Genomic DNA, 12,993 nt, shown 5'->3' on the forward strand with positions numbered 1-12,993 from the left:
CACGCTCGACAAGATTGGCAACTGTCGCCTCACGGAAGCCGGAATTATTGGACCCGGGTCCCAACCGACGTCGGCCCAAACTGCTTTAAAAGCGCTAGGGTGATTTTTAAGAGAAGCGGGACTGATCGAAAAACTACAGTGTGTGAACTGATGCGTGCTTTTTCCTTTTTAATCTTCTCTTGTTTTCTCATCTTTTCTGACCTCGCCCAATTCCTTGTGCAGAACAGCCAACCGGACACTTAATCTTGTTAACCTCTCTGCCTTTCATCACTCCTTTTCCTTCCCTCCTTGGACCATTTTACGCTATTAAGGTTTCTAAAAGTTTTCTGTTGAATATTTGTATTTGTTTTCAGTAGAGTGACTACAATTTTTATTTCACAATATGTGTCGTCATGAGAGTATAGCGCGGCAATCTATAGGTAGCGTCGCCACCCATTTTTCATCTTTTGCCTCACTTTTGCTTAGTAAGCTTCCACAGATTGTATATTGGTGTATTCAGCTTCTCAGACGTTTTTTTTTATTCTTTATTTACAAAATACTTTACAATATACAAAAGCATTACTGGACCCATAGCCATTGGCTAGTTCCGGGTCCACAGACAACTTAGGGTATTAAATGCAGCACGCGAGCAAACAGAAACAGAAGACGTAATACATAATAATAATATTACCATACATAACTCATACACAAATATAAATATAACATCAGTGTTCTATTATTCTTCTCGCACGCGAGCGAACAAAGCAAATACATAACAATGAGATTGACACGCACAACTTATGCAAGAATGTAAATATAAAGAAGTGTACTTTCATCGACAGTATTCTTTCAAAAAAGTATTTTCTGACAGCAGACCTGAAGTTACGGGCTTCTTTTATATGTATTGGCAGAGAATTCCAAATAAGTGCGCCGTTAAATTCCACGAGCCTTTTCCCGTACAAATTATGACATGGAGGCAGATTAAAACACTGATTAGTTGCAGCTCTTGTATTTCGTAGCGGGATTTTAAACAATGTAATTGCAAGTGGATCATTGGTATCGATAACACTATGAATGACCTCAGCAATTTTCAATTCATATAATGCATGCACAGGCAACACATGCAATGAGCTGTACAAGTACGTACTGGATTGAGTACACCTAGAAGAAGTGATAATTCTTAATGCCCGTTTTTGCAGACGGAATACAGGATCAAGGTAAGTTGTAAAGGTGTTACCCCATGAATCAATACAATACGATATGTGACTGTATAAAGGAAAAGTACAGAATGCGTAGGACAGGATATTCGAAACATTCACGAGCCTTAAGAAGAATATAACATCCGTAAGCAAGCTTGGAACAAAGGTGTTTAATGTGAGTTTTCCAGTGCATGTCTGAGTCTAAGAAAATGCCTAAATATTTATAGGAGAAAACTTGTTGTAGTTTTATACCTTGTGATGATATATCCAGTGTTTCAGTATTGAATTTTTTCTTCCTGGAATGAAAAACTGTATACTTATTCTTACTAAAATTAAGGGTCAGCTCATTGGACGTGAACCACTTAAAAACATTATCTAACTCAGCATTTATTTTATCCTGTATATCAAGCAGACTGACACCAGTAAATAGAAGATCGGTGTCGTCAGCATACATCAAAGCCTGTGAATGCCTAAGCGTTGCAGGGAAATCATTTATGTAGAGTGACAAAAGCATGGGTCCAAGAACGGAACCCTGTGGCACACCAGTTAGTACGGTTTGTGAAGTAGACGTATAATTTTTAAGTATTACTTGCTGCTTGCGGTTACTGAGGTAGCTTCGGAGCAAGTTGTGGATTTTGCCCCTCAACCCTAGATTGTTAATCTTGTTCAGTAATATATGATGGTCAACTGTATCGAAGGCCTTTCTAATGTCGAGATAGACAACGACCGCAATTTTATTCTGCTGGAGAGCCGTATTCAGTAGGTGCGTAAGGGTGAAAACAGCGGAAGAAGTAGATTTCTGAGGTCTGAACCCGTGTTGGTGGGGCCTCAGTATATTGTATTTGGATATGAATTTGTTTATGTGCACCGATAGTATTTTTTCAAAAACTGTGTTGATAACGCTAGTAATCGAAATCGGCCGATATTTGTCAGCATAGGTTGAGCCTAATATTTTTGCTTGGCGTCGCCTTAATGTGAGCCTCTACTGTATAGTGTGAAAGCGCCAAGAAAACAGCGCAACTAATCACGACAAATATCTGCGGTACGGCGCCATCTGTGGCCAACTCACCAGCATATGAGCGGCTGATGTCCCAGCGATAATGGCCAGGCGTTGGGAGAATTCCTTCGGGAACTTCGCCTTCCGCCTCGCAGCCAAGCAGGCCTACGGGAATCCGGAAAGATTAAATGTAGTGCGTCGTCATAATCATGACCTCTAGTGAATAAAAAAGACAACTGTCGGTGATCTGAGATGGCATTTATCGTACCAGGGATTACACTCCATATCGTGCCACTCTGTTGATGGTCTTGTTTAACTCCTTAACAGCCGATGACGAAGTAACTAGCCATCACAACCAGCGTCCTCCGGTGCCGATGACGTGTTAACTCGTCGTGAACTTTCCACAATTTTTCCATATGTATATATGTGCAGTTCTTTTAATTTTGACAAATCAATAATACAAAATGACGTTTGTATTTCTTTTCAACAAGACCAGTAAAAACTCAATAGGCATTCCTGATATCAGATACTTTAGAAAAACATGACGCGCGATATCAGTGTAAAAACATTTTCGCTGCAGTTAAGGGATTCAGAAGCTGAAAGCTGATAGAGTTGGTAATAGCTCATTAGTAGGTATTGCCAAAGTTAATTTTACCACCGCAAAATAATTATCTGCACAAAAAATTAACAAAAATGTAAGGCTTTCCGCAGAAAACTAAGAAAGGCGAGCATTATCCAACCTTCAATTATTCTGAGACGGCGTTGGTCCGTGAAGCAATGGCGCATCGTTCTTCATGCTGCATTGTTACTCAGGTTATTAATACGTAAGCATTCTTTGGCGAGTACCCCAGCACCGTCATACGAAAAGTATAATGCCTTATATATCTCTACAAAAAAGTTGCAGTCGCGCCCGAAAAGCGAGCCATCGGTTGCAATAGCAAATTAGCAGAGAGCTATACCAAGCAAGGACAGTATTCGCTTACTAACATTCCCTTACTAACTAAGCAGACAAGCACGTTGTCACGCGCGCACAGGTAAACATGAACACATCTCGCCCGATGACCGCGGAAACTCGCTGTGAAAACGCCGCAGTGAGAAAGCGCGCTAGCAGCAGCGGGAAAATTGACCTTCGCGCTGTCTCTCGTCTCGCTTCAACGCGAACTAAACGTCAAAAGCACAGCGCATACGAAGCTACCAGCACTCGGTGAATGCACTTTGTCCCCATCGCAGATCACTTTGAAGATGAGGTCCGCGCGGGCGCGCACTTCGCCCACATCGCGCAGATCGCTTTCAAGATACGGCGCGCACGCGGCCTTGCCGTGAGCAGCAGCCGGCGGAGCGGAATGCAACCCCCCCCCTCCCTCTCCCTCTCCGTCACCTCGTCCCCGTGCCTCGCGCGCGAAAGACCGCGCGCTTCCAGCCTGCCTTCCTCCCTCGTGTGCGCTACATTAAGCCGCGATTGCCGGCTCACCCTCCTACGCGTTCACTCCCACACAGCGTACGGCGCGCGGCGACGATTGTATCGCCATTGGACTTTATACGAAACCTCACGGCGACGGCGACGACGACGCCGACGGCAGAAATGCAATTGGAGCGTCCATATAATTACAATAAAAATGCGTAATTTGCAAAGTTATGACATTTAGCCGTTATAATAGGGTTGCTATAATAGTTAAAAGCATTGCTTGGCTCGGCTGTGACTTCGCTTTTGCTTCCTTTTGCTTACTTGCTTTTCCTAGCTTATGCGCGCCTACCCACGGCCTTTCTGGTGGCAAAGAAAGCCTAGGCTGTAGTAGACAATTGTCAGATTTTCTCGCCGCATCCGGTCCCTTCAAGGCAATCGTACCAATTCAGCCAGAACGCCGGGCACGAGGGCTGCTAGACGGAGCAGAGCAGGCGAAAGGGATCACCAGCTGCCACAGTAGCGCGTAGGGTGTTGCGTAGGGGGAGGGTGCATCGCAGCAATGTCATTTCACCCTCGCTGTCGCTCTCGCAAGCCTGTGTTATGCGCGCGTTCCTTGTCCACTCAAGCTCTCGCTTGCCTTCTAACTGTGCCTCGCCTATGAAAATGCGCCAAGCGTTCAACGCGCTCGCTTGGCCGCGAGGAGTTCATAACTCGAAGAACGCTCAGCAGTGTTGAACTGGACATTGCGCCACCCCAAAATCTAAAGTTGCCCTACCCCAAATTTAAGTAGGTCCACCCCCAAATTTCAAGTTGGCCCAACCCCACATTTCAGTTATGCCTACCCCAAGTTTAAAGTTGGCCCACCCCTCTATAAGATTTCCCATGCATTTTCTGTGGAGCCCTATGTACAGGTTCAATTTAAGTCTGCCCACGTCCAATTTTCAAGTTAGCCTACCCCAAATTTCAAGTTGAGCCACCTTGACATTTAAGTTGGCCAACCCCTAATTTTAAGTTCGCCCACCCCGAAATTTCAGTTGGCCCACCCCTATATAAGCCTCCCCATGCATTTTCTGTGGAGCCCTATGTACAGGGTCGTCCAGTGTAAGAGTAAACGCCTCATTAATATTCAAGCTGGTATAACTTCAACATGCCTTATACTCCGCGGGGGAAATGTGCCGAATACGGCGCCTAATGATGATACCGATAAAGAAAATAATTGTTTTCTTTATTTTGTGCTGAACATCAACTGCTACAGGCTATTGAATACTAATGAGGTGTTCAACCTAACAGTGCTCTCCTCTGTACCTCTATGAGTATTCTCTTTCTATTTTTATTTTGTTTCAATTGTTCCTTGTCGCTTATAAAGCTGCCAATCATCTACATTTACACTATTATAACGATTAAATATCTTAACTTTGGAAATTACGCACTTTTGTGCAGATACAAGGCATTACATTTTTCGCGCGACGGTGCTGGGATCCTGCCAAAGAATGCTTGCGAATTAAAATCAGAGGCAATAGTTCAGATTGGTTCTGTGCACTATAGCATGCGTAGCCAGACATTTTATTAATATGCAGTGACTGCTAACTGAGAGATAACTTCGCAAAAGTTATAAATGTTTGTGTGTGTGTTCAAAACTCTCTATACCAGCTACAATACCTTAAGAGGCTTACATTTACAATTCATAGCAAGGATGCAAGATCTTCGGAAAAGACGCCTAAAGGACTCAGAAGTTACCAGTTCGAATACTAACTGAGAGCGCCTCGCCGCGCATATTCGCCACTACTAAATATCGCGCTCCTTTCCTGTGATTTCGTACTGGACCATTGTGGTCAGCTACTCAATCTTGTAATGAGGACGTCTGACTCAGCATGAGAATAAACCTCGTGCCTCAAATAGTTTTCAATTTTTCTCGCTCAAGATACTCGGGCGCGCACATGTGGAATGAAATTAAGAAAGCACGGCCATCAAGAGACCATCAAACATTCTGCAATATTGGCTGCAAAGCTTTGCATAATGTGGGAACTGGACACTTGCACTGAGCACAGCTGCACTAAGTCGTGCGTGTATAACTCGCAAATACTACGTACCAAGGCCTCCGGCGTGCCCGTCGATAATGGAAGTGGCGACGGGCGTGCCTTTCTTCAGGCCCATCTCTATGGCAGCCTCCATGCTCAAACCGTTTCCACAGGGGGATCCTGGTGGCCGGAATTCCTGTCCTGCGCTCATAATTGTATTAGCTCAGCGGTCACTACTGCTTTTGGCAAAAAACACAACGAAAATTTTGCTATTTAAAAGGACTGAGAACTGAGCAAGTTGGTAATGAGTCATGGTTTTCAAAATTTCGCGTAAAAGAGAAACACGGTCAGAAGACAATAGATGGACAACACAAATACATCCTACCAACATCAATGTTAACCTGCCGCGGAAAACAAAGCAAACACAAAACACTTTAGGATTAGTTGATTTCTGAACCAAAGTAATTACGCAGAACCTGCGGCCGCTGAGTGTCGTAGGAACAGTGAAAGTAATCACAGACAGGTTCCCAAGTATATAGAATTGAAATGTGTATTAGCGCGTGATCGCCGATTTGCATAGTCTGAGCCACTATAATCGCGCACCACTCTCTGTGGAAATGAAGGAAAAGCTGCAGGGGCATACACACACAAAAAAAAAAAACTGGGCTCTCAGCACACATTGTTACTTGAACTTGAATAATGATGATGAGGATGATGATGTTCATGGCATCCCCTTTCAAACGGGGCAGAGACAAATATCTGCCTACCCTACTTAACGTAATCAGGTTTTACTCTATATCTCGCTATGTGATCTGCTTATCTGATCTCGACCCTATAGCTTTCGTACTTAGGACCTCTATCACTATACTATACCATTAACTACACTTGCAACGACTCCTATTCTATAAATCTCTTCCCTGCTCTTCTTCCATCAACACCCTAGTCGTCTCAAACTTATCGCAACTGCTGACCAGTTAATCCTTCCATATTATTGCATTCCCAACGCTTCTGGAAGGTGCACACTCACTACGGCTCTCTGGGTGAATATTTTGCCATTCAATTACGATCTGCCGAGTCGTTACCGGACTTCTTTTTTTTTAGCACACACATCTCAACCTGTGGCGCATATTTGCGCTGGTACGTTTTTGCATTCAGGCATACAGCTCGGGCCTCAAATAGCCAGGCACTCCCCTTTGCGTTATCATACAGTCACCCCTCCCGGCGACAGTGACCACCATTTTGTCATGGACTGTGTGCCGTCAGAAAATGCGAGGCCACCACTCTATTGTCCACTTCGAAGCAGCTCGAGACACGTAACGTTTCGCCCTGCACACTCTGGAAACAACGGCTAAATAACGGCGTTGCTGTTGAACAGACCTCTCCCGTACTACGTCATGATGAGTCAGTCACGTGATCTTCCGTCACACGCGAGAGAGCTTGGTAGCACACCACACACGCGTTGGCACACACTGACAGCATCGTGGGTGCTCTTTATTTTTGCGTGTGTTTTGTGGGCGTCCGACCAGCCAGTTCATCCGTGCCGGCGGGTTGATGGGCGATTTGATGTGTTAATTGCAATAAAAATGCTGTGGCATCGGGTTTTTTCCGTTTTCGACAGACGACAAGCGGCGACAAATGTGGGTGGTGGCAATGCGCCACGAACAGTCGTCTGACGCCGACAGAATCTGCGGGGACAACTTGCGCTTTTTAGGGGCGAAGCTCCTTATAGCGGCACCCGTTCGTCCCTCGTCGTAGTAGTAGTGTGTAACCAGTCTGAGAAAAATGAGAAAAAAAATTCCGAAGTTGTGTCCGTAGCGCGGAATCGAACCAGGGACCCCTCGCTTCCGAGCGCGCGGCGTTAGCCCACTACGCCACGAAGCTTTTTTTTTTTTTTCTTTATTGAACTACGCCACGAAGCGGACATGTACACACGCACCACGATGGCAATAAATACCCAACATTAACGAAAGGCCGCGTTTCTAGCGCGTTTCTAACGCGTTTGTGCTAGCGCGTTACGGCCCGTGTAAGAAGCTGGTGTAAGACGCTGTGGCCTCTCCGCCTTACCTTCAACGCGTTTCGAACGCGCTGCCCAAAGCGGTGGCAAGTCAAGTTCAAGTCGAGGAGCGTTTATGAATACGGGGGGTATACTCTCTCGGCAGTCATGTGATGGCGTCCGCAAACGCGGTGCACGTTCCGGCATGTGTAAATGGCTGCGTAAGACGCTGTGGCCGCTCCCCCTTACTAGAGAGTACTGCACGTTTTCTAACGCGTTTGTGCTAGCGTCCCCTTAAGCGGGAGATCCGATGATTCCCTCCGGAGCTTCGCCCACTCATCATCATTCACCCCGTGGATATGCTGTGAATTTTTCTCCAAAACTCGAATTCAGCGGCTTCCATGCTGGTTCAAGTTCAATTTGAAGCGCGAACACAGGAGGAAGCCACCAGGAGAAATGCAGTCACGTTGGCGCTTACGTGATGAAGACAGCGCATGACACGTAGGCAGCTCTCCACTTGACAAATTTCATTACATAAGTGTGAACTGCGTGAACAGCGGTTTGCTGCTGTAAACCGAAAAAGCATTTAAGTCTGCCGCATCCATTGATGCCCCTGTCACACGGGCATTTCCTACCCGATCTTTTTCGATCCGGATCCATTCAATCGTGGAGGAGCTTCTTGATTTGGATCGTAGATGTCAATCGTCTGTACCCTCATTGCTCAGCCTCTCAGTGAGCTCAACCAAATGTCCACACATGTACCTGTAAGGTAAGGTCATTGAGCGAGCGGTACGGATTTATTGCTCCCGTAGTGTATGCTCTAGGCGTTAAAATTCGGAGATTTTACGTGCCAAAACAACGATGTGATTATAAGGCACGCGGTAGTGAGGGAATCCGGATTATTTTTGAACATTAAGGCCCAGGATCAAACCTCTCAAGTCCTAGCAGCCCAGAGAGCCCGCGAGAGGGCCGTCAGGTTTGACCTGATGGTTCCCGAATTGGCCTAGCCAGGTGACGTTGAGTTTACTCGCGTCTATTGTGGACCGATTAAAGTTGTTTCACTCACTCACTCACTCACCACATAGTGTCCGTTAATATGCACACTGTGCACGGTACACGGGCGGTATTGCACTTTGCCCACATCAAAATGTTGTTGTTGTTATTGTTGTCGTCGTCGTCGTCGTTGTTGTTGTTGTTGGTGGTGGTGGTGGTGTTGCCGCCGCCTATCACGTCTGTGGCTCTTACCCACGATGGGGGATTGGTCAAGAAATGGGTGGATTATTCCAATTAAATATGAAGCATAAATTTTCGAATATCTACGGAATTAGCGCTGAATAGCGTAGAATTATCTCTTATCTGCACAAATGCGGCCGCCGCGGCCGACATTGTGCTTAGCAGTGCAAAGTCATAGCCACTGGGCCACCACTGCGGGAAGGTCCACACGTCCTCAAGCGTTAAACATATATGTCGCCGAATCGAACGTTCGGCCAACACTTCGGATTGTTTTTACCAGCCTCCATGAGGACAGGATCAGGGTACGGCTCGCCGCAGTCGATGAGCTTCTCGACATACCACGTACGTGCAGCTTCTGGCAGCGAACTCACGTACTCGGACAAATCCACTGCAGAAGGCTATTCGTAACGGCCATGGCGCGAGGAAAAAGTTTTGCCCACCAGCTTTTTGCACACGTCTCGCACTTCACTTTGCGCACGGCACGTGACGTCACGCTGATAACGAAATAGAGGCTCTTTGTGCCCACAATTCATTCACTCGCGCGATAAGAAGCAGCAGCAGACCACTAAGATGCACATGCAAGAACAAAACAATGCACTGCATCCATGACGTATTCCCAGCTCCAACCAATCACTTTCGGTGCTTGCAGTACACAAAATCATGGCCTTCGAAATCGGGTTCAGTTATTCCGTAGGAGTTGTTTCCGAGGGTGCGATTAATTTGGTCATCCCTCAAGGTTGTCATGCTGCTGTGCAATTCAACAGCGATATAAAAGGATTCGGTGGCGATTTAGTGGTAAATGCGAGAGAAATGCGTTAGCCATACGTCGCACCTCTGTGAGGTTCCGAGTCCATTGTTTGAACCGCGTTCACCACCCTGCAAAGTGTTGTTCTGGAGGTCACTCGACCCACGTCCCGCCTCTTCCAGACTACCGAAAGTTGCAATATATATACATGAGGGTCTCGAATCCGGCAGCTTCGATGCCTTCAGGTTGCATGTGTAGATTTATTGACCAGTTGCCTTCACCCAGAAAAAGAACTGCTCACGTATGACGTGACGCCTTGTGGTAGACATGATGTTATACATCCACTGCCATGGCTGTGAGTGCTGGTGCTGGCTAATAATCCCAGGGTTTGTTCTAGCAGACAAACATAAATACTCTGTAAAGTCGATGGGAAAACAGGCGCGCGGTAACCGAATCGGTAAGAGCATCGCACGCGCATTTAATGCGAAGATGTGGGTATGTATCCCACATGCAATCAGTTTTTTTAATCCACTGTAACTTTAATTTATTTATCGTTTTACTTCAATTCAGACTACAGTTAATTTCCCCTATGCTGTCCTTCGTAAAAACGAAAAATGTTAGGCCTAAGCTTAAGAGACAGGAAGAGAGCGGTGTGGATCAGAGAGCAAACGGGTATAGCCGATATTCTAGCTGACATTAAGAGAAAAAAATGGAGCCGGGCAGACCATGTAATGCGTAGGATGGATAATCCGTAGACCATTAGAGTTGCAGAATGGATACCAAGAGAAGGGAAGCGCAGTCGAAGACGGCAGAAAGCTAGGTGAGGTGATGAAGTTAGGAAATTTGCAGGCGCAAGTTGGAATCAGCTATCGCAAGACAGGGATAATTGGAGATCACACGGAGAGGTCTTCGTCCTTCAGTGGACATAAATATAGGCTGCTGCTGATGATGATGATGATGCTGTCCTTCGTGTTATTGTTTCTTGGCTTCATATGATAGGAGCATATATTGGGAGACAGCGAGACCAAGCACCTCCACCACTTGCGAGACAGCGGTTAAACCTCGACGGTTTATTCTGCACGCCGCGCGCTGCAGAAGAGAATGACGCTGGCCATGATGATGAATATGTAGAGATGAAGGGGTAATATATTTCCAGTACTGTGGAGTAGCCACCAGTAATTTTTTCGTTACTGAGATTTAGTTAGGTAATTGTAATTAGTCATCTATCTCGAGAAGCACTGTCCTAATTATTAAAGTGTCAATGAAGAGAATTGTAGAGCAACATGAAAAACTCCCGATACAGCTTTCTGTTGCTCAATACGTGCTACATAAGTGTGTTTTTCCGAGTGTGAAAGAAGCCCGCGACTACACGCAAAGTGCCTCGAGCGGCCAGTCGCGTGGCCGTTCTGCGTGTATTCGCGGGATTCTTTCACACTCGGAAAAACACATTTATGTAGCACGTATTGAGAAACAGAAAGCTGTATCGGAAGTTTTTCATGTTGCTCTACAATTCTCTGATTGAAACTTTAATAATTAAGACAGTACTTCTCGAGTTAGATAATTAATTACAATTACGTAATTAAATCTCAGTAATGAACAAAATTACTGGCGACTACTCCACTGTGCTGGAAACAATACGCACTAGGTTTGCTACGCGTAACGTCGTTCCTCGTTTTTTAAATCATGCTGCGCGATAGCTGGGACACCTTGTATAATATGTATGCACACATGTACTTTTTTTTTTCACTTTGACACGCCTGATGCTAACGCATTAACAGTTCGAAAACACATATACTACCACAATCTAATTTTACCAGTTCGCTGTGGCATGCGTATGGCTCAACGTGCAATGTCAAATCCAAGCTTGAAAATTAGGTGTCATAGCCTCTTTTACGGAAACCGAGATGGACCAATAAAATAATCAAAACGATCAAGATTTGCGGTACATCAACGCCAGAAAAAGCGCCCAGAAAACTTCCGACCAGTAGGATGGTTGGAGAATGAGTTCAGTAAGCATTGTCACGTGGCACAGGCTTGTCTTCGACGAGGTTTTCGACGAGATCAGAACGGGACACTCGTCGAGCAGCGTCCAAAGTCTTTACCACCTTCTCGCCTCGCAACGTTTTTATATAAATACGCATTTGGTGCCGCAGCTAAACGTCGCCTCCCCTCCCTCCCTCCCTCCCTCCCGTCCCCCTACGGCCTTTCGCGCGACGGAAGAAGTCCCGTTTGCTCTGTATATATGGTGATTGTATAGGAGGAAAGCGACGCCTAATTCTGCAGCCCTTCAGGGAGCACGGCGCAGAACGCGCGTTTGCTCCACGTCGTGCGCTCGCTCCCCGTTAAAGCGCGCGTCCCTCGCGCGCTTTCACTCGCACATACAGCATACGGCACGCGGCAACGATTTCATCGCTGTTTGATGTCATACGGAACCTCACGGCAACGGCAATGGCGACGACGCCGACGGCAGAAATCCCCTTGGTGTCTCCATATGATTGCTATCGCAATAAAACGCACTGGCGAATTCCGAGTTAATGTTTACCAACTGGGATTCTTTAATGTGCGTGCATGCGAAGAACAGCGCGAGGCAGTTGTCGCGTTTACGAACCGAACCCTCGACATCGTAATCAGGGGCCGTATTCTGAAACGTTCCCCTAGGCGAAATTTCTTTTTTCGCTTTCAGGCGTGCGCTGATTGGCTGTTTTAGCAAAATTGGATGAGCTGAATGGGTGGTTGAGCCCGACGTCATTCAATTTTGCTCAACCAGCCAATCAGCGCGCACGCCTGAAAGCGAAAAAAGAAATTTCGCCTAGGGGAACGTTTCAGAATACGGCCCCAGCTGCCCAACACCATAGTGACAGAGCCGCCAAGGCGGATAAAGGTGCTCGTCTGTTTGCTCACCTATGATCCTGTAGTTGTCGCGCGTGAGGTCATCGAGGCCGATGCGAGTCCAAAAGGAGTCCTGCCAGCCAGGTTTCATATCGGAGCCGGTCACCGTACCCGCCTGGTACGTCCACTTGCACACGGCCGTGCAGAGGGACCGTGACGCGCAGCCAGTGGCTCGCCATGTTAGGAAATCGGACAAGTCCAGGGCCAGACCAATGCGCCCCCAGGTCGATGGAATGTGCTGCGACGTACATGTTTCCCTTCTTATACTCAACCATCTCAAGCCGAAAACTCATGCTCCCTTTCAAGAACTTCGTTGCGAAATAACTTCCAAACGTGACAGCACAGATACATTTTTGTGAGACTGCCTTTTGCGATTTGAACAACAGCTTCTTCTATATACTACAGGCAATGTCAAGTAGCTTACTGATACAACGTGGAATAAATTTAAGGCCTCCCACCTGTCTCACAATTCATTCGTCCAGATTGACGAAGAGCCAGGAATGCACACGAAAACGCACAAATTTTTTACATATTG

General features: G+C 46.3%; 1 protein-coding gene across 1 annotated transcript in view; it reads right to left on the reverse strand.

Annotated features, from left to right (window-relative positions):
• LOC119432644 (FGGY carbohydrate kinase domain-containing protein-like) overlaps positions 1 to 12,993 on the reverse strand; it is a 92,566-nt gene that overhangs the window by 38,562 nt on the left and 41,011 nt on the right. The window contains 4 exon segments of the mRNA XM_049658341.1: positions 2,248 to 2,310; positions 2,312 to 2,340; positions 5,671 to 5,799; positions 12,471 to 12,696. Of these exon segments, the coding sequence (XP_049514298.1) occupies positions 2,248 to 2,310; positions 2,312 to 2,340; positions 5,671 to 5,799; positions 12,471 to 12,696 (447 nt within the window).

This window comes from Dermacentor silvarum, chromosome 11 (assembly GCF_013339745.2).
Source record: "Dermacentor silvarum isolate Dsil-2018 chromosome 11, BIME_Dsil_1.4, whole genome shotgun sequence".
Lineage (NCBI taxonomy): Eukaryota > Metazoa > Arthropoda > Arachnida > Ixodida > Ixodidae > Dermacentor > Dermacentor silvarum.